The 23,510-nt window shown below is 46.7% G+C and overlaps 1 protein-coding gene across 18 annotated transcripts in view; it reads right to left on the minus strand.

Moving 5' to 3' along the window:
* The window catches only part of LOC105484354 (uncharacterized), a 350,064-nt gene that overhangs the window by 213,212 nt on the left and 113,342 nt on the right, over positions 1–23,510 (minus strand). For 6 of the 18 annotated variants that reach the window (XM_071075468.1, XM_071075467.1, XM_071075469.1 and 3 more), the window contains exon 1: positions 17,892–19,778. The exons of 8 other annotated variants lie outside the window; for them this stretch is intronic. In XM_071075468.1, coding sequence (XP_070931569.1) covers positions 17,892–18,581 — 690 coding nt within the window. In that variant the 5' untranslated portion in view covers positions 18,582–19,778. Of the gene's footprint in view, positions 1–563; positions 9,853–17,455; positions 17,492–17,891; positions 19,779–23,510 lie in introns of those variants that run through there. 4 more of the 18 variants (XR_011610991.1, XR_011610990.1, XM_071075465.1 and 1 more) reach the window with 4 other exon arrangements.

Below are 23,510 nucleotides of genomic sequence, written 5' to 3' on the forward strand. Positions count from 1 at the left end.
ACCAGCTCAGGCTCACAAAGCCAGGAAATGGCCGCCGGGAGGGAAGCTAGGATGGGCCCACACATTCCTGACGGAGAAGAGAACCCCACTGTGTAGGCGAGCCCCAGGGCATTTGAAGAGGGCATTCTTTCACTTTCAGAATACAACCTGATTTTAAACAGACACCTCCTCGGCTGTGTTTTATGAAACTTACAGGGGAAGCTATGCTACAGAAGTATGCTACCTAAGACTGACTTCCCTTAAGAATCCCCATCTGTAAAATGGAGATGATGATGACTCCCTGGGAGCACTGGACAAGACTTTCTGGGCAAAGTCCTGAAAACTCTTGACACTCAAACACAAATGACCTGGAGCAGCAGCATTACTGCCAGGCCCCTGGAAGTAGCTTATGGGGACAAACTGAAGAGAAAGGCAACACACACACTCCCCATTACAAAAGTGTGTTTAGTCCTCCAAAATGCAGGGAAGGCGCCGAGTACTGAAGATGAGGAATGGTGGATCCATAGCTGGTGCACACAGAGGAGGGGGTGCATCCGATGCGGTCACCACCTATGTTAACTCACAGATCTCGCCTGCTCACTGCGCTCATCCAAGGTCTTGGGAAAGGACCCACAGAAAAATAGTAGAAAAATAATGAAACAGGAAAAAAATCCAACAAAGGGTAAAAACTCAGAATTCTGCGATCCAGTCACATCAGAATGACATCATAAAACATAACTCCAGTTCCACAAAGACAGCTGCTTCCCTGGGCGGGGCGGCCCACATCCCCAACACCCACAGCTGGCCTCCACTCAGAGGAAGGTTGCACTCAACTCACAATGGGCCAAGGAGCCACTACTGCGCTGCCACTCCCAGCTGGCCAGAACACCTTCTCCCAGGGTTCCTGAGACCACTGTGCTATGGAGCAAAAGGACCACACTCTGATCAGAAGATCTTACGTTTGAATCTCAAGCCCTGCTACTTACACAACTGGGTCTGTCCGCAAATTACTGCACCACTGATTCTCAGGTTTTTTCCTCTGTAAAATGGAGAAAATAATAACCACTTTCTGAGCTTGTTGTGAGGATTCAATGAGATAATCTGCATAAAAGGCAAGGCACACAGCAACTGAAGCTATTATCCAACTTGAAGCAGAGGCCAGCTAATATTGGGTAAAAATTAAATTTGATTCCTTGAAAGAAAAAAGTTTCATAAAGTTAGTGAGGATCAGCAATTTTCAGAAAATTTAAGGAAGTGAGGTGGAAAAACTCCATTTCCCCCATTCCTAAAGGGTTTTGAAGCCCACCCACTCCTGGCTCTGCTGCAGGAATAGAGAACTGCAGTATCTCGTTACCTCCAGACTCTTCCCACTTTATAAATACACCCTACGACCAACCAGAGAGTGCTTGCTGCCAACCTCCTGGGCAAATGCATCCAACAGGATTGGATCCGGAAATTAAATGTCCATGCAGCCCAGCCATACTCAGTTCAAAATAGATATCTGTGACCTACTTAGTCTTCGAGTACCATTCTCAAAGCCAAAAAACAAGACAGGGCCGCTGACTTCAGCAGAGCCCTGCATGGGCCCCCGCTTTCCTGTCAGATGAAACGTGCACTGCAACAGTGATGACTCAAGAAATTATCTCAGGATAGCTGGACAGAAACCCCAGCCTGGAAAGAGCTGATTCAAACAGTTGTAAAAAAGCAAAAAGTCACAGAAGTCCCGCCGACAGTTTATCCTCTCTGACTATCCCCAATAGTCCATCTTCATCCACTTGGGGTGAGGGCTGCACCTCTCACGACAGGGGCTTCTCAAGCTGTCTATCCCTAACACTCACATTGGTCTGAGTATACATACCTTCCCATAAAACAAGGCCTACTGCACCTTCATGTTCTACAAAGCATCAAACACAGAAATGGTCCAATAAGGAGCAAGCACCACCCAAGGGGGACCCCTCCTGTCCCCAGGGGCAGACCACTGGGTTCCAGCCCACTCACATGCTTGGCTGCTCAAGATTAGAGACCAGAAACAGACAAACATTTGCAAAAAAAAAAAAAACAAAAAACTAGGAAGACAGACAAGACCAGGGAAAGTTGCTGTGTACTTTCAACCACCGCAGAGTTACAGAATGATCTCCTAAATTACAACTCATTTCACCAAGGAGATGAGAGTTTTGGGGAGAGTGAATCCAAGGAATTTAGCAGGGACAAATTCCAGTGAAATCCTAGAGCATTCAGCACCAGACAGAAAAATACTAGGTAGACAGTGGAACATTATACTTCACCAGCAAAGCAATGGTGGAGGAAACAAGCTGGTGCCAAAACAAAAAACAAACCAAAAAAACACACGAAATAAAGCAAACCTGCCGCTCTTCACATCCGCATCCAACCTCCTCACATCTCCGAGGTCAGCCCCACTCTTCTCACGTACCATTGTACACTGGAAATTCTCATCAGAGAAACTTCCTTGAGAGCCCTGTAGTTTCCTCAGCACGTTTTCCCCACATCATGACATTTAATCCTCACCATCCTGGGAGGCAGGTAGAACAGGCATTTTTATCCCTCACTGAGAAATGAGGAAATTGAAGCCAAAGTATGTCTACCCCATGGCACAATCAGGACTAAAGTACAGACTAATTCCCAAGTTCAATGTGCATTCTCCAAAATAACCCAGACCTGACAAGGCCACATATCTGAGCTCTAGGCCAATGCCCTTTCCACTGCACTGCTGAGAACCTTCTAGAGTCAGAATTCCGACACACAACCCTCTCAGCACAGCAGCCCACTCTTCAACCTTCTCAAGAGACACCAGAGCTCACAAAACAACCTTGGCATCCGCCAACAGGCAGCACCTGCATCAGCCACACACCCTAAGTGCGGCTGACCACCACCTCACTGGCAAACACACACAATCCAACCCCTAGAGTTTCAAAAAAGGGCCATATACTAGCAAATGGCTTTCTACAGTCAAATGGTGGGCAGAGGCAGGAAAGTGATCATGGACTCCAACTATTATATACCACAGATGCCAGAACCTGGGACCTTTCTGAGTATGCCAGTTCTGGGTTCAAATCCCGTCTCTGAAGCTGACTAGCTCTATGACTTTGGGCAAGTAGCTTTGTTTCTGTAAGTCTCAGCGTCCTCATTTATCACATAAGGGGTTCCAAAGAAAAGATCTCTCAGGAGATGTGGTTAAGACCACAAAACTGTACACTTAAAAATGGTTAATAAGGCAATTTTTTTTCTTGAGACATGGTCTCATTGTCTCCCAGGCTGGAGTGCAGTGACATGATCACAGCTCACTGCAACCTCAGCCTCTTGGGCTCAAGCAGTTTTCCCAACTCAACCTCTAAGCAGCTGGGACTACAGGCACACACCACCACGCATAGCTAATTTTTAAAAAAAATTTTTGTAGAGAAGGGGTCTCAGTATGTTGTCCAGGCTGGTCTCCAAATCCTAGGCTCAAGTGATCCTCCTGCCTCAGTCTTCCAAAGGGCTGGGATTATAGGCATAAAACACCACAATCAGCCTAAAAAAGCAAGTTTTATGTATATTTTACAATAACAAAAATTAGGTTAATATTTGTTTGCTTTTAAGAAACAGGGTGGGTTTTGCTATACAGCCCAGACTGGTCTCAAACTCCTGGGTTCAGGTGATCTTCCCAACTCAGACTCCTGAGTAGCTGGGCCTATAGGTACAAGTCACCACACCCAGGATATTTTGTTTTTTTAAAATAGGAATGTCATAAGTTCACAGTGAGAATTAAGTAAGATACTGTAATGGCAAGTTCTTACATTGTCTGGCACATACTAAATCCTAACAAATAGCTGTTTATTAATCATAATTTTAATAGTTATAAAGACAGTACATGCTCAATGTAAACAAAATGCTTAAAAACTCTCCTATAATATGAAAATCCAGAGATGACCACTAAAATAAAGTACTTTATGGTCTTTTTCCTACACATAGATATTTCTCAACAAATCTGGAATGTAACTGATGTAAAATTTTGTAGTTATGATCCATTCTTTTCTGCCTTACTTATAAATACAAAGACTTCTCACAACATCACCCAGAAATAAAAAGCCTTTGTTCAAGGAAAGGATAAAAAGTTGTGTGAAACTTGAGAAAAGAACAAGGAGATCAGGTTGAGCAACTGGAGACACCCGCCTCCAGAGCCAGAACGGAGATTTAGCCAAATCCTCCACCACCTGCTCCTCGTCTCTGCCTCCAAGTTGACCCAGAAAGCAAGAACTCTGGGGGTCTGGCCAGACGGGTCATCAGGGAGCACCAGGGCTGAAGCATGTTGAGTTCTGGGGAAGCCCTGTGTTTATCAGGCTGGCTGAGACAAAAAGTTCACGTTCCCTGTGCCTAGACCGGCTCTACCCTCCAGGAGCTCCCACTGTGACCAGAGAGACAGGTGCAAGGGGCTGCCCGGAGTGGGTGGAGAGGTGAAGGGAGACCCTCATGCCAATCATTTCATCCAACCCTCCAGGTTAAAGATGAGACAACTGAGGCCCAGGGAAGCAAGTAATTTATCCAAGACAGCAGTGATGAAGTCAGAACTTAATGTTCCAGTACCAATCTGGATACCAGAAGACCAACTTCTCAAGGTTCTAAGTGAAATCACTGCATGCTGCCTACTCAGAACCCAGCAAAGATGTCAGAGCCCACATCCAACACATTCTGTCCATCAACAAGTACGTATTTACTAGATGCTGGGGGCATGTCAGCGGAGACAAAAGCCACCCCCGGGCATAGGACAAGGAGGTTGTCTTATGGGAAGGGAACACCTGGAGCCCTATCTGGCTCCCACTCTTGGGCAAGGCCTCTCTGTTCTAACGATAACAAGGAAGCAAAGCCTGCCTCCACAGATTCTGAAGGAACGCTACCTGAGTCAAAATTTCCTGTAGCACTCTGGCAGAGAAAGCTGTGCAATTTAAAAGGCAGTTCCTCTAAGGAAGCTCTTTTGATGTGCTAAGGGAAGCACCCTAAAAATAACTCTGGAATTACACACTCACAAAACACATTTGTAACACTCACTTTTCTAGCTAGGAATCGGCTTCACAACTTTCATTTTGGATGGGTGTGTTTTGTTTGAGAGGAAGGAGGGGCCCCAAAGGCAACTCCTGAAATACTACAGAAGAGCAGCTGCTCCTGGCACTGGAGAATTCTATTTCCATCTCCACTTACACATAATTATCTTCGAAAGCGATGCTCCCCAGAGGGGTCACAGTGACATCGGCCTCCCAGATAACCTCCCCAAGCAGGCTGTTTCTGGCACTATCTTGGTAAGTGGAGGCAAGAGAGAGAGGCTGAAATCAGGCCCTCGCATAGCCCACTACCCCCAGAGCCCTCATTAAACAAGGGCCAGGACCCTTCCTTTGGAGGCGAAGAAGAAATTAAATGTCAACCAGATAAGGATATTTCCCTTCAACTCCAAGGCCAAGGAATCTGAAGTAGTGATTCCCCCAGTAACTGGGCAAACTGAACCGGAACAGGCCACAGACCAGCAGGCCAGGCCCACTGAGGGTCAGCCTCTGCTTGGAGTTCCTTCTTTTTAATGACCAGTACTCAGATTGCAGGCTGAAGTGTTTTTATGACAAGAACAACAATGTGTGAACACTTTGTAGGCCAGTAACAAGGCTGGCAGCAGAGGGCCCTGGGCCCACGTACCAAGACCACACAGCCATCTACTCACTGTCTCCAAAGGTCCTCTTGGATGTTCCTCCCTGTCCTACATTTTCAAGGCCAAATGTGGCCTGCTGACCTGGGGAGCTGACTCAACTCTTTTCACAGCATAGTGATTTTATACACAGAAGAATCCTGGAAGCACAGAAGAATCCACATAGCTTGCACACTGACCTCAGCATTTTCTAAATCTACCCAGGTTAAAGACCACCTGAATGGCAGGCACGGCGTTCACCAGGCAGGCCCAGAGCTTAAGAGGTCGTTGGGGGAAGAGCCCACCAGTTCACACGTGTGAGGCCCTGCAGCTCACAGCAGGGCAGCTATGCACACAGTTTCCTAGCAATTCCTGCCACCACAGTCTTGTCTGTTTGCTCTCTCTTCTGCGTGTTTGTGGTTTATGTGTGGGTGGGTAGGTGAAAAGCATACAGAAAGGGAATGGTGGTGGATCAAGGGTCAGTACAGCACTAACATTTTTTAAAAACCTGCCTAGAAACAGTTGCTGCAAAATATCTAGGCACACACACAGCTCAGCTACATCCATCTGAACTTGGAAAAGTCCTCAATGAGCCGGCCCACACTACCTGCTTTCATTCATGCTCACAGGCACAACAGTGGCTCCCATCTTATTAGAGCAAAGGCCACAGTCCATGCAAAGAAGGACCTCTTGATCCTCATCCTTTTATTTACTCCCAACCTCTCCCTTTCCTCCCCTGACACAATGGACTCAAACTGCACTGTCCCTACACTTCAGGGCCTCTGCCTGTGCTGTCCCTTTCATACAGGATCCTCTTCCTCCACACAGCAGCTCCTCCCTCTCTCCCCCTTCTCCAGCCCCAAGTGCACGCACACATTCCTTCTCAGCAAGGCCCTCCTTGACCACCTCACCTTCCCCTCTGCTGCAGGACTCTTCCAGCTTTTCAGCAGTCACCAATAACTCACATACCACCTGGGCAGAATGGAGTCCCAAAAAACTCTTGTCCACCTGGAACCTCAGAATATGAGCTTATTTAGAAATAGGGTCTTTGCAGATACAATCTTTCAGGATGAGTGTGATGGTTAATTTCATGTGTCAACTTGACTGGGCCACGGGTGCCCAGACTTTTGGCCAAAGATTATTCCTGGTATGTCTGTGAGGGTGTTTTTTGGATACGATTAACATTTGAATGGGCAGACTGAATAAAGCAGAATGCCTTCCCTCATCTGGGTGGACTTCATCCAATCAAATGAAGACCTGAACAGAACAAACAGCCTGAGTAAGAGGGAACTCCGCTTGCAGTGTATGTACGCTTGAGCTGGGACATCAGTCTTTTCTGCCTTCGGACTGACCTGAACTGAGAAACTGGCTGTTCTTGGGTCTCAAGCCTGCGGGCTTTTGGACTAGAACTTACACCATTGGCTCTCCTGGGACTCAAGGTCTCAGTACCTGGATTGGAACTGACACCACTGGCTCTCCTGGGTCTCAAGGCCTCAGTACTTGGATTGGAACTTACACCATTGGCTCTCACCAGTCTCAAGCTTGCAGACTGCCGCTCTTAGGACTTCTTAACCTTCATAACCACGTGAGCCAACACCTTACAATGAATCTCTTTATATACATACACATGACTCTACTGATTCTGTTTCTCTGGAGAACTCTAACACAATTGAGGTCATACTGATGAACAGTAATGTGCAGACAGGTAACACTAATATATTGTACACTTAAAAATGGTTAAGATGGTAAATTTTATGGGTTTTTTGCCACAGTTTAAAAAAAAAGGCAGTTGTGAAAGGAAAATAAATCTTGGGGCCCCCAAATCACTAAGCTAAAGGGAAAAGTCAAGCTGGGAACTGCTTAAGGCAAACCTGCCTCCCTTTCTATTCAAAGTCATCCCTCTGCTCACTGAGATAAATGCCTATCTGCTTGCTTCCTTTGGAGAGACTAATCAGAAACTCAATGCAACCATTTGTCTCTTATCTACCTATAAGCTGGAAGCCCCCTCCCCATTTCGAGTTGTACCACCTTTCCGGACCAAACCAATGTTCATCTTACATACACTGATTGTCTCATGTCTGCCTAAAATGTGTAAAACCAAGCTATGCTCAAACCCCCTTGGGCACATGTCATCAGGACATTCTAAGGCTGTGTCACAAGCGCATGTCCTTAACTTTGTCAAAATAAACTTCCTAAACTGACTGAGACCTGTCTTCAGATAGTCAGAGTTCACACAGTCATACTAAAATAGAGTGCGCCCTAATCCAATGACTAGCATCCTTATAAGAAAACAGAGACACAAACCGTAATGGTTAATTTTAGATGTCAACTTGACTGGACTAAAAGATATCCAGATAGCTAGTAAAGTACTATATCATTTGGGTGTTTCCAGAAGAGACTGGCATTTTAATCAGTCAACTAAGAAAGACTTGCACCAGCACATCCTGCCCCCAAACCCCCAGGTTCTCAGGTCTTCAGCCTCAAACTGAGACTTACACCATCAGCTTTCCTAGTTCTGAGGCTTTTGGACTTGGATGGAGTCCCACTGCCAGCCTTCCTCATTCTCCAGCCTGCAGACGGCCTGTCACAGGACTTCTCAGCCTCCAAAATCATGTGAGCCAATTGCTCTAATCCCCTCTCACCTACCTATCTATGTCCTATTGGTTCTGTCTCTCTGGAGCACCCTGACTCATACACAGACACAGGGGAACGCCATGGGACAGCAGAGGCAGAGACTGAAGCTATGCTTCCAAAAGCCAAGAACACCAAGGAAGGCCAGCAACCAATCACCAGAAGCTGGAAGGGAGGCATGGAACAGACTCCCCTCAGAGCCCCCAGAACCATGGTAAACATACTGCTGTTTAAGCCACTCAGTTTCTGGCACTTTGTTACAGCAGCCCTGGGAACCTAATAAACATATGTATTTTAATCACTACTGTCTGCCATCCTCACTAGAAAACAGGCCCCACAAGAACAGGATTTTGGCTCCTTTTGTTTGGTGCAAAACCCCCAACACCTAAAACAGTGTATTTTCTGAATGAATTCTGAGTGAAGGAGGATAAGCTTAAAGGCAGGCAGGGTTGCTATACTAATCCCAGAAGGCCAAACGGAGAGGCAAATGTTCTCACTTCAGAGACACGAGAGCCAGGGAAAGACTGAATTGGATCTTGCTCATTTATTTGATAAATAATACTGAGTGCCACACCAGTCCCCAAGAGAGCTGCTCCACGCAGGAAAAACTAACGACATACATGGTGTGGTGGGAAAGAGCAGGCAGGATCCAGTCTTGGTCCTCCCCTTGATTACAGGTGACCAGGGGAATGAAACCAGCAGACATCAATCTGTGGCTGGCACTGTTGGAATAGAAGAACATGCATATCTTGACCTCATCTCACAAGAACCTTGGGAGGAGTAAACGGCAGGAAGTGCCTAACACCATGTCTCTCCTGCGTCTGGCTATGAGCAACGCATGGCAGTGCAGGGAAGAAGGGAAAGAAATCTCAACTCCCCAGAGCACAGAGCGCTGGGCCTACTTGTGCTCCGTCCTGGCCAGCTGTGTAGCTTGAGACAGACGCTTGGGCTTTGAGGGCCTCACTCACCCACCTTGAAATAAAGGGCAGAGGTTGCACTAGCAATCCCCTAGCCATCTGTCTTTCTAAAAAAAAGAGAGAAGGCCTCTGCGTGTGGGGCTCTGGTGTGCACAAAGGAGGGGTTTCTGCAGGAGCAACGGTGTTGGAAGAGAACATCCCAACTCAACTCTCCTGCCCCACCTACGGCCTCCACCCAAGTCTCCCACCTTCATCCCTTTTAATTCCCATAGCCCCACTCTCATCTGCCCTAGACAGCTGCTAATCTCCGGACCTCTTCTCTTTAATGTTACCAGATTATGTCTACTTATGTAATATGCAAATGTAATATGCAGTCACTCATTTTAAAACAGTTATTAGCCAGGTGCCGTGGCTCATGCCTGTAATCCCAACACTTTCGGAGGCCAAGGTGGGCAGATCACTTGAGGTCAAGGGTTCAAGACCAGCCTGGCCAACAAACATAGTGAAACCCCATCTCTACTAAAAATACAAAAATTAGCCAGGAGTGGTGGTGCACACCTGTAATCCCAGCTACTAGGGAGGCTGAGGCAGAAGAACTGCTTGAACCTGGGAGGCAGCAATTACAGTGAGCTAAGATCGTGGCACTGCACTCCAGCCTGGGCGACAGAACGAGACTCATTCTTAGAAAAAAAAAAAAATGTATATATATATACACACACACACGTATATATAAACATATATGTATATATGTATATATAGATACCCATAAGGTGCTGAATGGGAGCTGGGTCCAGTGTGGCTCAACTCTGCAGTCCCTTTGTCTCCCAAGGGCTCCCCCTCCAGCATGCCTGCTCTCTACCCCATTGGGCAATAGGTAAAGGACTCTGTGGTCCAATCAGCCAGGGCTTCCTGAAGCCCACTGTGTCCACTGGGCAGCCCAGCCTGCAGGGAGGGCCCCGGAATCAGCCTATTCATGGAGGCCATCAGATGCCTTCTCTACCAGCCTATTGTGTCACGCCCCTCAAACACCTTTCTAAGAAATCATCGCTTCTCCCCAAAGCATCCTGCTAAGGGTCAAAGAACCACAATATTCCCATAGCAAGCCAGGAGATGGGGAACAATCACAGGCAACTAGAAGAAAAGATCTGCTTTACCATATTCCTGGAGGCTTTTCCAGAAGCAACAGTGTCTGATTTTCCAGCACACAATCTTTAAGTATCTTCCCAGTGCCGCCTCCCAGTCTCCAATCCATGCCTCAGCAGCGCAGGACAGACTGATCTTAATACTTACGGACCCTTGGTTCCTCAGATGAAAGATGTGGAGAAATACTCCAGCAAGTTATACCAAGATTAAAATGTCCTATTACCACACCTAGCATCTGGGAGAAACAAGGAGTGTGAAACCAGGAGCTCTTGCTTCCAGGTCCCATGATGCCACCACTGGTGGCATGATGCTCACAGCACCCTGAGCTCAGCCATGGTCCTTGAGGGTTTGGTTCCCTCATCTTCTATAGTTACTACGGACCCACCACTCTGAATGTCTACGATCTCAGCACTAAGAATCAAGAAGCCAATAATAAAGGAAATGCCTACTAAACAACGATCCATCTCTTTCACCCAGGAGAATGGCAGCCCATACACCACTGGTAACAGGAACTAGCACATCTCTTGAGAGCATAGTATGGGTACTGCTGTAACATTTTAAATGAATTTAACATTTGACATGCCAATTCCACTCCTAGAAAAACATGTGCATACTAATATGTATGAATGAAGATATAACAGCAAAACTAATGAGTTTACATGTTCATCAGTAGGGGACCAATTCATAAATTATGGCATACCTATATTAGAAAATATTTTGCAGGCAAATAAAAGGCAAATGAAAAGAACAGAGAAGAGCCACATGCATGAAAAGCTCTCGAAGATATACTATGTGAAAAAAGCAGTATGATGCAATCAGATTCATGCTTCTAAAAGAAGGAAAACCATAGGATATTTGTGTATACAGGGTGACAGTTTCAGGACACAGATCCAACTGCTAACACTGGTTATCTCTGAGGACCTGGAGAAGGTGGCACCTGGGGAGGGGTGCTGGGTGAAGGGGAATGTGACACGTCTGCTGTGTCCTTCTGCACTATTTAAATGGGAGGGCAGGCTGCAGGAGAATACATTTGCATATTACCTATATGATTTCAGAGAAAAAGCAACTAAACTGATTAAAAAACCACCACCACGAAAACAAGCTACTTATGCTGATGTGAAATTGCTGCACCAATCTGAACAGGTTTCCATGCTGCACTCCCAGGTCTTCCCAAGACTGACAAAGTTCAAACCAATTTCTGCGGTACTGATGACAGACTGAATTGGGACTAACAGGGAAGAAGGAAAATGTGGGATGTAAGAAAACGTCTGTAAAAGCTCTGTGGAAGCTGCAAACCAGTCCTATCCTGAACCTGCCCATCACCAAAACTCACTAGTTCTGGGGCTTTCCTCCCTCTCATCCCCATAGGATGAGAAATAAGCCAAAACCAGAATCAGGAGAGAATTCCCTTTCCCACGGGAGAGGGAGGCCTCCACTGTCACCAACAGAGCTGCTCCCAGGCAAAGCCAAAGAAACGGCCTGGCCAAACTCCACCTTCCTAACAAAGGCACCATGTGCCAGGCTCCTGGGATTGCAGAGACAGCCAAGACTGGCAGCCCTGAAGCCCACTCATTCGAGTCCCTCCACTTCGGCAAACAGCCCAGGAATCTTTTCACGCTCACTACTGAAATCCAAACTGAACCAGTATACAAATCAGATGGTTCTGCCAACAAAACAGCAACAAAATGGAAAAAAGAGTAATAAATCAATGATATCCTGGCTAAATATATACTTATTCTTTCTGCTTCCCTAAGCAGGGACACTGCTATAGATTTAAACATTTGATAAATATCTTTTTTGCTTCCCAGTAATAATTAAAGCAAACACACCCAAACACGCACCTAAACATGAAGCAAAAAGAACAACAAGATAAGGGCTTTGCTCAGGACATAATGTTAAAGAGGCAGGCATGCCAGCTCATATCCACAGGCAGAAATGCTCTTCTCCCATTAAAACATGTACCTGTCTGGCACGGGCTCCTGCCCCACAAAAGAAACTAACTGGACACTTTAGGGGACTGCCGAGAAGTGCCCTCAAAACGAAAAGAAGAGGTTCCCTCTTTGAGGGAAAGGTGTAAACATCAAGACGAAAGTGGGTGAGCAGACTCTTGCACGGGTGACTCACCGGCAGAGACAGCTTGTGGCTGGAGATGCTGGGAGCAGGCAGGTCCAACAGAGGTAACCTGGCTTCCTCCTCGCAGCGAGAACACAGCCCAAATAAAGCCAGAATCTGACCACCTGACCTCCGGCCGGACCAAAGCCAGCACAAACTCTCAGAAGGGCAGGGATATTGCACAATTTGGAAAAACAGAAGCCCAAAAGCAAGTTTATTACCATGTCTGGCACTGACTAGGGGAGAGGACAGAAAACCAGTATATTCCTGATGTGGCAACAGTGTTCCCTACTGATGACAGAACATGCAGACCCCAGCCAACCATCTCCCTGGGCTGTGATGCCCGCTTCCCTGAGCATGGCTTGGTGCCCCGCAGAGACTGCACCCGTCTGAGGAGGCTGACCTCCACCCCTCTCAGGGTTGGCCATTATGTTCACTGCCACTCCTGCTTCCCAGTCAAGCCCTGCAAGTTTGGTGACCACAAGTTAACCCCATCTAGGGCAGATCAACTTTTATGGAACAGCCAGAACTGAGGACCAAACCCCGGTGGGTCCCCTGTGCCACCAGGGAAGAGGGATGTGCAGACAATACCCAAGGAAGGTGTCTTCCCTTCCACACTTCTAACCTTGACTGCTCAAACTAGTACTTCCCAAAATGCAGTCTGAGGAATCCAACTTCCATCCTCTGCGACGCTCCTGGAAAGTTAGCAATGATAAGACTGGGGTGGCACAGGGAAGGGAAGGCCCTTTCGGACTCTGCTCAGCCACCTTTCTCTAGCTGTTAGCAGAGACCAAAGGCGGCACTTCTGGTTTCCGCAGAGATTGCTTTTAGCCTGCACATAGTCAGCATCTCCAACACCCATCCCTGGGGCATCAGACCTGAAACGGGAAGGGATGACGCAATTCTAATATCCAAAGGCACTAAGCTCTATGGATTCCAACAAGTCCCCTCTTCTCTGCCACCACTGCCACTATCTTAATGTCTTCCGTTCAAGCCCTCATCATCTCTCAAGACAATTACTTCAATGAACTAGTTTCTCTACTCCTAATTTCTACTTGCTTCACTTCGAAACTATAGACAGCCACCGAGCTACCTTTCTAGAATACAGACCTGACCTTCTCTGCCTATAGGACTAAGTTCCAACCCTGGCACAGCATGTAAGGCCCCTGCCTGCCTTTCCAGCTGGAAGCATTGGCTTTGGAGTCCTAGAGATCATTGCAGTGACACTTAGATTAACCACTTGCTGGCTATGTGAACACACATGTGTTTCTGCACCCATTTTCACATCTGTGTGTTGGGGATAGCATGATCAGCCTCCCAGAACTACTGTGAGAACTGAATCCAAGTTCTAAAGAGCCTAGATCTCACCAACCTAGCTCCAGGGTCCTCTCTCTTTCCCACCTTGCTATACCAGCTCTTCATAATGAATGAGAATTGACTCAAGGGAAAAAAAAAATACGTGCAAGATCTAAAAATGAAGGGTCATAAACTTAAAAATTAGGCCACCACAATGTGAAAGAAACCAAAATTAACTCATTACCAAAATAATGTGGGAGGAGGGAATGAACAGGAAGAGAAGGAAAATATTACATTTAGGAAGAAATGCTTTTAAAATATAAGCCTCTATGTTGTTTTGAGCCTCATTTGCTCCAAAGATTTAGGAAGATGACATTTCAAAAGCTCACAAAGACAACACTTCTACTTTTTAAAAACTATTTCCTAATTATTATCTTCAGAGAACTAAGAAGTACTTTCATAGACTGAATGTTAATAAAATTCTCAGAGAAATTCTGGCATCAGTCACAACAAACACCCTCTTGGAATTTAATTTCCTTTCAGCATACAATTTACTGTGGAAACTCATTTGTGATGCCACCACAACCAGTCAAAATCTGCCTGGAGCACAAAAACTTCAAAGTCCCAAAAGACAGTCTTAAAGGACTAGATGGAAATTGGTCCCATATTTAGCCAAATCCTGCATCTAACAGAAATTTCCCCCACACCAAACTCTAGCTTTGACAGTCAGCCAGCCCACTCCTCCCTCTAGCTGCCCTACACTATAGGCTCTTCCAGGGTCCCCCTCCAGCTAGAACCCCCCGAATTCTGTATCTTTTCTTTTCCCTGTCCAACAAAATTAATTAAAAGAAAAAAAAAAAAAGGAAGAAGGCCACAAAATGGGCAAAGGGAAACAAACCAGCTACATCCATTTCCAACTTTCTATCAAAGACCTGTCCTTTCTGGCTTATGATTTTTTCAATTCCCTTGGACAAGACAATCACAGGCCCTAGAATATTCATTGCACGTGCTGGGGCTTGGGGTGGGAAGGCAAAAAGGCTAGAAGAATTATTGATAAGTACAAAAAGTACTTTAAGCCTTTTCCCCCTGAGGACAACTGCTGACTTACTCAATCCTATTATTCCAAGTACTTGTCTGCAAGGGAAAGGAGTGGATGCCAACCTTTACTCAGCACCCACTGCAATTAGCATGTACATTTCATTGAATATAAGACAGACAGTATTATCCTGATTTTACACATGTGGAAACCAGGCTCAGAGAGGACAGGCGCTAGGTTCACTATTTACACGCAGGCCTGCCAGACTCCCAAGGCGCTTCAACTTACCACTTCACCACACTGCTTTCAGAGTCCACAAGTGCTTATGTTAAAATGTGCTGCGGTAGGGAGGCTGTTATAGTTTACTTATTCCTCTTCACATACAGTATCTCATTTAGCACAACCCCATAGGATAGCTGAGAATTCCTTTTCCACTGTTAAGAAAATGGTAGGCGGATTGAAAGATCACAACTTATGCACAACAGCTGTACCAGAGTCGTGCCGTCTCTTGGCTTTGTTTTCCCTCCTGTAAAATGATGCTCACTCCTACCTCACAATGCCTGCTCAATGGCAGGGGCTCAAATGGTGACGATTACAATTTTGATTAATACTTCTCAATTAAAGTAAAATGTATACACACACAAACAGTAGATATTTTAAAGACTCAACCTAATTAGTCAAGCCGTTACTTGTTGGAGAAGATACCATTTTTAGCACTACCTCATCTGGTCTGGAAACGAAAGTAGTTTAAAAAATTTTTTTGAAAAAATTGTTTAATAATAAAATACCACTACCCCAAACTCAGAGATAACCACCAACTGGAGCTTCCAAAAAGCTGACAAAAAAAGGATTACTGAAAATGATGTGGTCAAACCCAATATGGATTTTGAAAGCTACTAATGGACAAGAACAGGAACATTCAGTTATGATTAAAAAAAAAAAAATTCCTCTTCTTCCAGCACCATGGCTTGATCATTAATGTGTGGTGTGATCCAGGTCAAGTCATTTCATCGCTGTGATGGCCCTCAGCATCCAAAATGTCAAGGCTAGCTTATGACCAGGAAGTTCTAGTGAGAAGTTGCCCAGGGGGTCTAGGGGACAGGAGCAGGGTGGAGGGGGCACACATGATTGCTTGGAGCAATTTTTAATGTGCTGCATCTAAGGTACTGCTTGCCTTTTACTACACTCATTTGAAAGGAAATGAGAAGTCTGGACATGCCAGAGACGAAAGAGACCAGCTCACCACTTCTCAAGCCAGAATGGAAAAGATGGCAGACGCATAGCTGTACAAGGACCCCAGCATCAGACAGAAGGAACCTGTAATATTATGCAATGAGAGACCCTGAGGATGTTCTTCAGACAAACCCCAGCAAGACCAATCCAACTCCAAGCTTGAGTGTCCACTCCAAGCTTGAAGGTCAAAAAACAAGAAAAAATTCGGGTCCACAGGTGAAATACATATTTTCTAAGCACAATAAGCAACTTTACAGTAAAGACAGCTGGACAACCAAATACACTAATTGCAAGCATAAAATTGCATTCATGTTGTAAATCTAGTACCAACTACTATTAGTTTTTTGTTGTTTTGCTTTTTGCAGTATTTCTTGCTTCTCATGTTTTCTTTTAAATCTATCCTAATTTCTTTATAAGAACAGGCTGAGGCTTATTTTGTGTGGCTGATCCAGCCTTACAGGAAAAAAGATTTCACTGTGTCCCTCAGAAACCTACTCCTGTCTCCATCACACTGTCGAGCTCTCTCTTTATACTCCATGTGACAGATAAGAAAACAGAAGTCCAGAGAGGGCAAGTGACTCATCCAAGGTCGAACTTCTTGCTAACACATCTAGGACGAGAACAAGGGCTCAAGAACCCCACTATGGGTCTCTTGCTGTATCACTGCTGCAAATGACCAGGCATACTGGGGTCTTGAATACAAAGTTTATTTGTAAGCTGGCGGGGAGGGGGGCGGGGGGGAGACCAACATGAGTCATCTGCATTGTCAAGGGGCACTACACAGATTGTTCTAATAAAACATCCAGCACCTCCAGAACCACTTGTTTCTGAAAGCACCAACCTACGCAGACACTAGCAGGCCATGTCTTCCACCCTTGCCACTCTCGAAGCTGTGAGCAGATGCGCTGTTGGGCTCTGGGGACCTAGAGGTGTCACTTAAAGAGTCAGGGAGCCTGGAGCTTGGCAGTACTGACTGGATGAGTGGATGGGTGGGTGTATGAGGACATGAGAGTGTTTTCTGACAGCTCCCGGAGACAGTTATGATATCATGCAGCCTAATCCCACTCATCTTGGAACACCCCAAACATCTCATCCGCTCAGCTGTCCCTCCTCAACTTCCTCATGGCAAAAGCACTGCAGTCAGAGGTGAATCTGGCCGCTGGAGAGGGGCGGTAGTCGGCCCCGGCGGCAGAGGAAGCAACGCTCAGCTCCCTCCTCCACCCACCCCATACAGGAACTCCCCACCGGGTCTTCAGATGACATAGTCGTCCCCGGCTCAGAGCCTAACCCGGGTCTCAGGGTCGGCCCCGACAGGGCGGGGGAGGAGGAAGGCTCTATCCCGCCCCCGCCTCACCTCTACTCCCCGACTCCCAGGCTCCGACCCTTCTCACCAGCAAGGCCCCCCGCCTTACTCTTGTCCACTCCCAGAGACCCTGAGCGCACCCCTTTCTCGGCATCCTCAGAGGACCTGCGTCTCCCGCCTTCCATACGGGGCCCTCCCGGCCGCCCCGCCCCGAGCCCTTGGCACCGCGTCCCCCGGCCCCAGAGTCCGCCCCGCATCCGCACTTCCCGCCCGGCCCCGCGGGCTCGCGGTCCGCCCCAACTTTTCCCAGCGCCGGCCCCGCAGCAACCGGGATGCAGCGTCTCGAGCCGCGACGGGCAGGCGAGCTCGCGTCCCTGGGGCCCCCAACCCCGCCCGCGCGAGTTGCGCTCGGGACTCGCTGGGCGCCCGGGCCTGGGTCAGCAGCACTGCGCGGAGGCGGAGCCGGCGTGGCGGGAACCGCGCTGTCCCGGCGCCGCACCCCCGCCCGGCGCCCGGTGCCCCGCGCCCGCCCGCCGGCTCGCCCGCCCCGCCACCGCCGCGCCGCTCCCAACCCACCTGCCCGCGGGCGCCGCCGCCGCCGCCGCCACCACTGCCGGGAATACGTGGCAGTGGCCGCCGCCGCTTGCGCTCCACTCCTCGCCTCTCCTCTCGGCGCCCGCGCGGGCGGCTCTGGCGTGCCGGACCGCAGCGCCAGGCGCCCTCTGCCGCCGGGAAGCCGAATCCTCCTGCCCTAACCCTAATTCGCTGGCTGCCCCCGCCCGGGCGTTGGCCCCCGCCCCCTCTTCCCCGTCGCCGGCTCCGACTGTAGCTTCCGAGCGATCTGGGTTCCCGCCCCGCCTGCAGCTGCTGCTGCCTCCAGGAAGTTCGCCCTGACCACCTATGCAGCCTCAGCGCGCTTCCTCCGGCTCCCGCGCAGCGGGTGCTTAAGTCACCCCCTTGTTGATATATTTCCTGCTTCTTTGAATGCCTCGCCCGTGAGATAGCAGAATCGAGAAGGGGATAGTTGGGGGCAAACGCCATGTCTGTTGTGTTCACCGTTCTCTCCTCCAGGGCAGGGTTAGCGCCCTGTCTGGAATACTGAAGTGTGCAATAAATACTTGTGAAGAGAGCAAACGAGTAAATGAATGAGTTGAGATTTTTACCGCTGTCTACCCAAGTAGGCTTTGAAACCTCAAGCGAAGAGAGATCCTGACCTGGATTTGTTTTTTGTAAATTACACGTGCATACACGTGCGCAGCTCAGCATAAATAAATGAGATTCACAATTCCCCACCTCGGACCAGCGCCAAATCCGCACGAGGCCCACAGCTAAATGTTATTCAGGGCTTTTGGTCAAACACATTTAGGTTTTAGATCTACCACTTAAAAGCTGGGCAATCGCGAGAAAGCTCATCTCCCTGGGCCACAGTTAACACGTCTATAAATTCAGAATAAAACCTACTTTAGAGTTGTGAGAATTAATTGAGATGGTGCAGTGTAAAGCTCTTTACACAGCTCCGATATGTGTGGTGGTGTGTAAATGGTAGTTATTGTTGTATTACTACTGATGGAGTAGGTGATTTTGAAAACTATCTTCAAAATGTAAAATATTGACTACATTTCCACCTGAGGACAAACCTTAAAACCTTTATATGTGTGGTATTGTCACCTGCTCAGCAAGGCCAACCCTGGGAGCAAGGCCACTCCTGTAACCTCTTCCCCTCCACCGGTAAAAATTAACAAGTCTTGGGGTTTTTTTGTTCTGTTTGGAAGAATTGTGGAACCCACTCTTCTGCAGGTTTTCCACTTGGATTTCTGTGGCCAATCTCTTAATTAACAAGTTTTTATTTTAGGGATGTCAAAGACAGGGAGCCCTTTGGAAGCACCTGCAGTCTACCGGCTCTTCCCGTTTTCTTCCTGACCCTCTCTCAAACAACTTGAGGCTTTTTTTTCTTTCATTTTTACAGGAAGTGTCCTTCCTGCTGCATACAAAAGGCAGCAATGCAGCGGAGTGGGATCAGAGGGGACTGGGCTGCATACACCTTGGTCTTTCTGCACCTCAGTCCCCTCAGCGGTAAACTGTGGAGAGTAAGACCTTGTCACATTGGGAGATAATTCATGATCCGATCTGTGAAGGAAATACCTGAAACACAAAGATATTTAATAAAATGCAACTATTGATCAGTTTATTTAGCAAGTATTTAAGGAGCATTTTTTTAGTGTTCTATGTGCTGAAAGAGTGAGGGGAACATGTGTGTGTGAGGTAAGTTTCCTGCCTTCAATGGGAGTTTGAGCTGTAGCTCCACATTAGGGCAGAGGGATTGGAAGCATATGGGATGTGGCTAAATATGAAATTAGCAAGCCTCAAGGTTTAAATTGGGGCAGTGGTACTGCCATGTGAATTGCTTTCATTATCATTGTAAATGCCATTTTCCTTTAAATATTATGTATATAACTTCCTAAGGCCACTGCTAAAAATTAATGAATAATTTTATGAGGCAAGTAGAGCCACTGATGTAGGACTCGGTCCCTTAATAAGGTGACTCCACATGCTCCCTTATAGTAGTAATAACATAGATATTGTGTCTTTGAGAAAGTGCCATCCTTGGCTGGGCGCAGTGGCTCACCCCTGTAATCCCTGCACTTTGGGAGGCCTAGGCAGATGGATCACCTGAGGTCAGGAGTTCGGGCCCAACCTGGCCAACACGATGAACCCCGTCTGTACTAAAAATACAAAAAAATTAGCTGGGCGTGGTGGCAGGCGCCTGTAATCCCAATTACTCCGGAGGCCTGAGGCAGGAGAATCACTGGGAGGCGGAGGTTGCAGTGAGCTGAGATCGTGCCACTGCACTCCAGCCTGGGCAACAAGAGGGAAACTGTCTCAAAAAAAAAAAAGAGAAAAGAAAAAGAAAGTGCCATCCTTTTTAGGTTAGAGTTGCATATCTTGCAATGCAAGTCTCAGAGGAAAAGTTTACACATTGTTACACTAATGGCTTCTAATGAATCACCCCTACTGAGTTGTCCTTCTGTAGCTCCCTCCCACATTGACCCTGGAGTTGGCCTTGTGACTTGCTTTAGCCACTGGGACACAAACAAATATGACATAAGCAGGGGCTTTCAATGTGCACTTGTGCCTTGCTCCTTGCTTTCTTGAAATGCTACCCTGAGACTGCCATGAAGAAACCTGGTTCAACCTCCTTGAAGAGGAAAGACCCCGGTAAAAGGAAGCCTTGCCGTCCCAGCTTTGCAGCCCACCAACTCTCAGCCACATGAGTGAGCTCCAGGGAAAGCCACCCAAAAATAATCCAGCCAACCCAGGAATTGTGAGAAATAAAATGGTGGTTGTTTCAAATCACTAAGTGTTGGGGTGGTTTGTTATACAGTAATAGATAACTGACAGACAGATCACTCATAGGCACTCCGATAGTTACAAATTCTCGATGAAATCCACCCAAGAATCAGTCCTCCCGCTAGTGTTTTCTGTTATGAAGCATTCAGTCGAAGTCACTAAATCTAAGCTTAGCGGACGTCACATTTCATGCAAATACCCTCTTTCCAAGTTCTTCATTGAATTGGTTCCTGAGCCTAGTACTGTTTAAAATCCTTTTGCAGTCAACATAACAATGGGCTGGCAAAATCAGCTTGTAAGCTACCAAAAGCTTTCAACATTAGAACTTCCTGGAACATCAACAGCACGTATCATAGAGGTTGGGTGTGTTTCTCTCTCCCACTTTATTGTAAGCTCCTTAATGACAATTACATTTATTGGCATGGTTTTATCATAGATCACTTAACAGAGAAGGAGTTAGAGATCATCTAACCCACCACCTCATTTTTCAGATGAGGAAACTGGGGCTAAGAGAAATCAGAGTCTTACAAATATCCAAGGTCCTGGAGCTGGCTCAGAGCAGAACTGGGATGACCAGTTCACAGTTCTTTCCGCTGTTAGTTGAACTCTTCTGTCTTTCCTTTGTGACATTGGTTGCTATTTAAAATATTCTTTCCGTGCTCAAAATAGGTCTGTAACTTTCCTATGTGCTGGTGATAAAATCTAAACTACTATATATGGCCCCATGAGGTCTGGTGCAGCTTGCCCCTCCAGAGATATTGGTACTGTTCTGCCCCTCACTCAGCACATTTTGCCCAACTGGCTTTCTTTCTGTTCCCCAAACCAGCAAGCTGTTCTCCACTTCACAGAAAGCAAGCCCTTTCCACATGCTGTTCCTTCTTGATGTGCTGTTTCCCAAACTCTTTGCTTTGCTAAATCCCGCTTTCCAGAACCCATTAGAGTTCTGTGGGACATTATTTGGGAAATAATTTGGGAAATAATGTAAGCAAAAAAAATTGGTGGACATAGAGGTAGCTCTCAGTCTCTTCGGCCAAGTTTTGGAAAGCTCAAAGACCAAACAGCTCAGGAATCTTATGGAGATTTGATTCCTAACAGACGCCTTGTTGAGGCTCAACCAGCGGAACAAGCCACTCCAGTTTTCCTGTTTTTGCATCATACCACTCAAGATTCCAAGCCCTAGAAGAAAGTCAGCCTTAGCTAGCTTGGCCACATGCCTACCCTCAGCCAGAGAAGAACAGGACACCTTGAATGAAAGCCCGCAAACATAATCATCAGGGCGTTGTTACCAAAGAAGGGAAAGTTGATCCAGGATAACAGAACCAGTGAATGTCCACTACATAATGTCTCGGGCCTTGCCTTAAATGTCATCTTCTCAGAGAAGCTTTTCTTAACCACTCCATCTGCTGCACGCTTTCATGACACTCCTAATTTTTTTCACTGTTCTCATCACATTTTTATAGTTACATATTCTCATGTGTTTGTATCTCTTGAATTCTCCCTCCATGAGAAAAGGGACTGCGCTTGTTTGCCCACTACTATACCTTCAATACCTAGCATGAGCCTGGTGCATACAGGTACTCAATAAATATTAAGTCAATCAATAAATGAGCAAACAAATGAATGAATAATATAAGTCTTGTGAGTCTTCTGACTTAATCCATGTGATATGAACTTTGTAGGAACAATGAGAAAAGACAAAGAGAATATAAGGAGTGTAGGCTGTGGAAGATTCTCTCTGCTGGGTCCCTCTGTGATGCTGTGGAGAGGACAAAGACTCATGTGTAGGATAAATGAAGAAACACAACCTTGTGCATCAGAGATAAGCCATGTGCTGTGCTATGCTGTACTGTCCTTGAGGGATACATTATATAAGTAATGAAGTAGGAGGGGGAAGCCTAGAAAGGTGGTCTGCATGTCTCAGAATGTTTGCAGAAGTAGGAGCCCTCAAAACTGCTGCCTGACTGCAGCTGCCAGGAGCTGAGGTCAGCAATGTATGTTCATAAACCTACTCCCTTGGCCCCTGTTCATGCCTGGCTGTGCATTCTCTGGAGGAGAGGTCCCAGCATCATCTGCCGATGGCTGCAAATCCACAGACAGGTTTTTCACAACTCAGAGGAAAAATGAGAGTAATCAGAGCAATGTAAAGCTAAATGTATGCAATTCTTATATCAATGATTATTACATTTGTAATCATTTGGATTTGGGGGGTTTTTTTTTGATCATTTTTTGGCAAAATAAAAAGTTGACAACCTCAGTTTTCATTCCCACTCCCAAAATGTTTTTGTGATGGTTTTGTTCTATGAAATCTGAAAACCTCAGAAATTCCCACTTTATAATCTCAGAGACCTGGACAATCCCTGCAATGGCTTTAGACCCAACAGAAAATCAACTATTGCTGTTTTGTTGTTTCTTGTGTTTTAATCATGTAGCCTGTTTCCTTTTCTGCCTCATACCTACTTGGCAGTCTTTTTTGTTTGTTTGTTTTGAGATGAAGTCTTGCTCTGTTGACCAGGCTGCAGTGCAGTGGCACGATCTTGGCTTGCTGCAAGCTCCGCCTCCTGGGTTCACGCTATTCTGCTGCCTCAGCCTCCCAAGTAGCTGGGACTACAGGCGCCAACCACCATGCCCAGCTAATTTTTTTTTGTATTTTTAGTAGAGATGGGGTTTCACCGTGTTAGCCAGGATGGTCTCAGTCTTCTGACTCGTGATCTGCCCACCTCAGCCTCCCAAAGTGTTGGGATTACAGGCATGAGCCACCACGCCTGGCCTACTTAGCAGTCATTTAACTCCAGTGGTTAAAACATGGGGGTTAAGGGGCTTCACTGCCAGAATCACATCTGTGGCTGC

Source organism: Macaca nemestrina, chromosome 12, assembly GCF_043159975.1.
Source record: "Macaca nemestrina isolate mMacNem1 chromosome 12, mMacNem.hap1, whole genome shotgun sequence".
In the NCBI taxonomy this organism is placed as follows: Eukaryota; Metazoa; Chordata; class Mammalia; order Primates; family Cercopithecidae; genus Macaca; species Macaca nemestrina.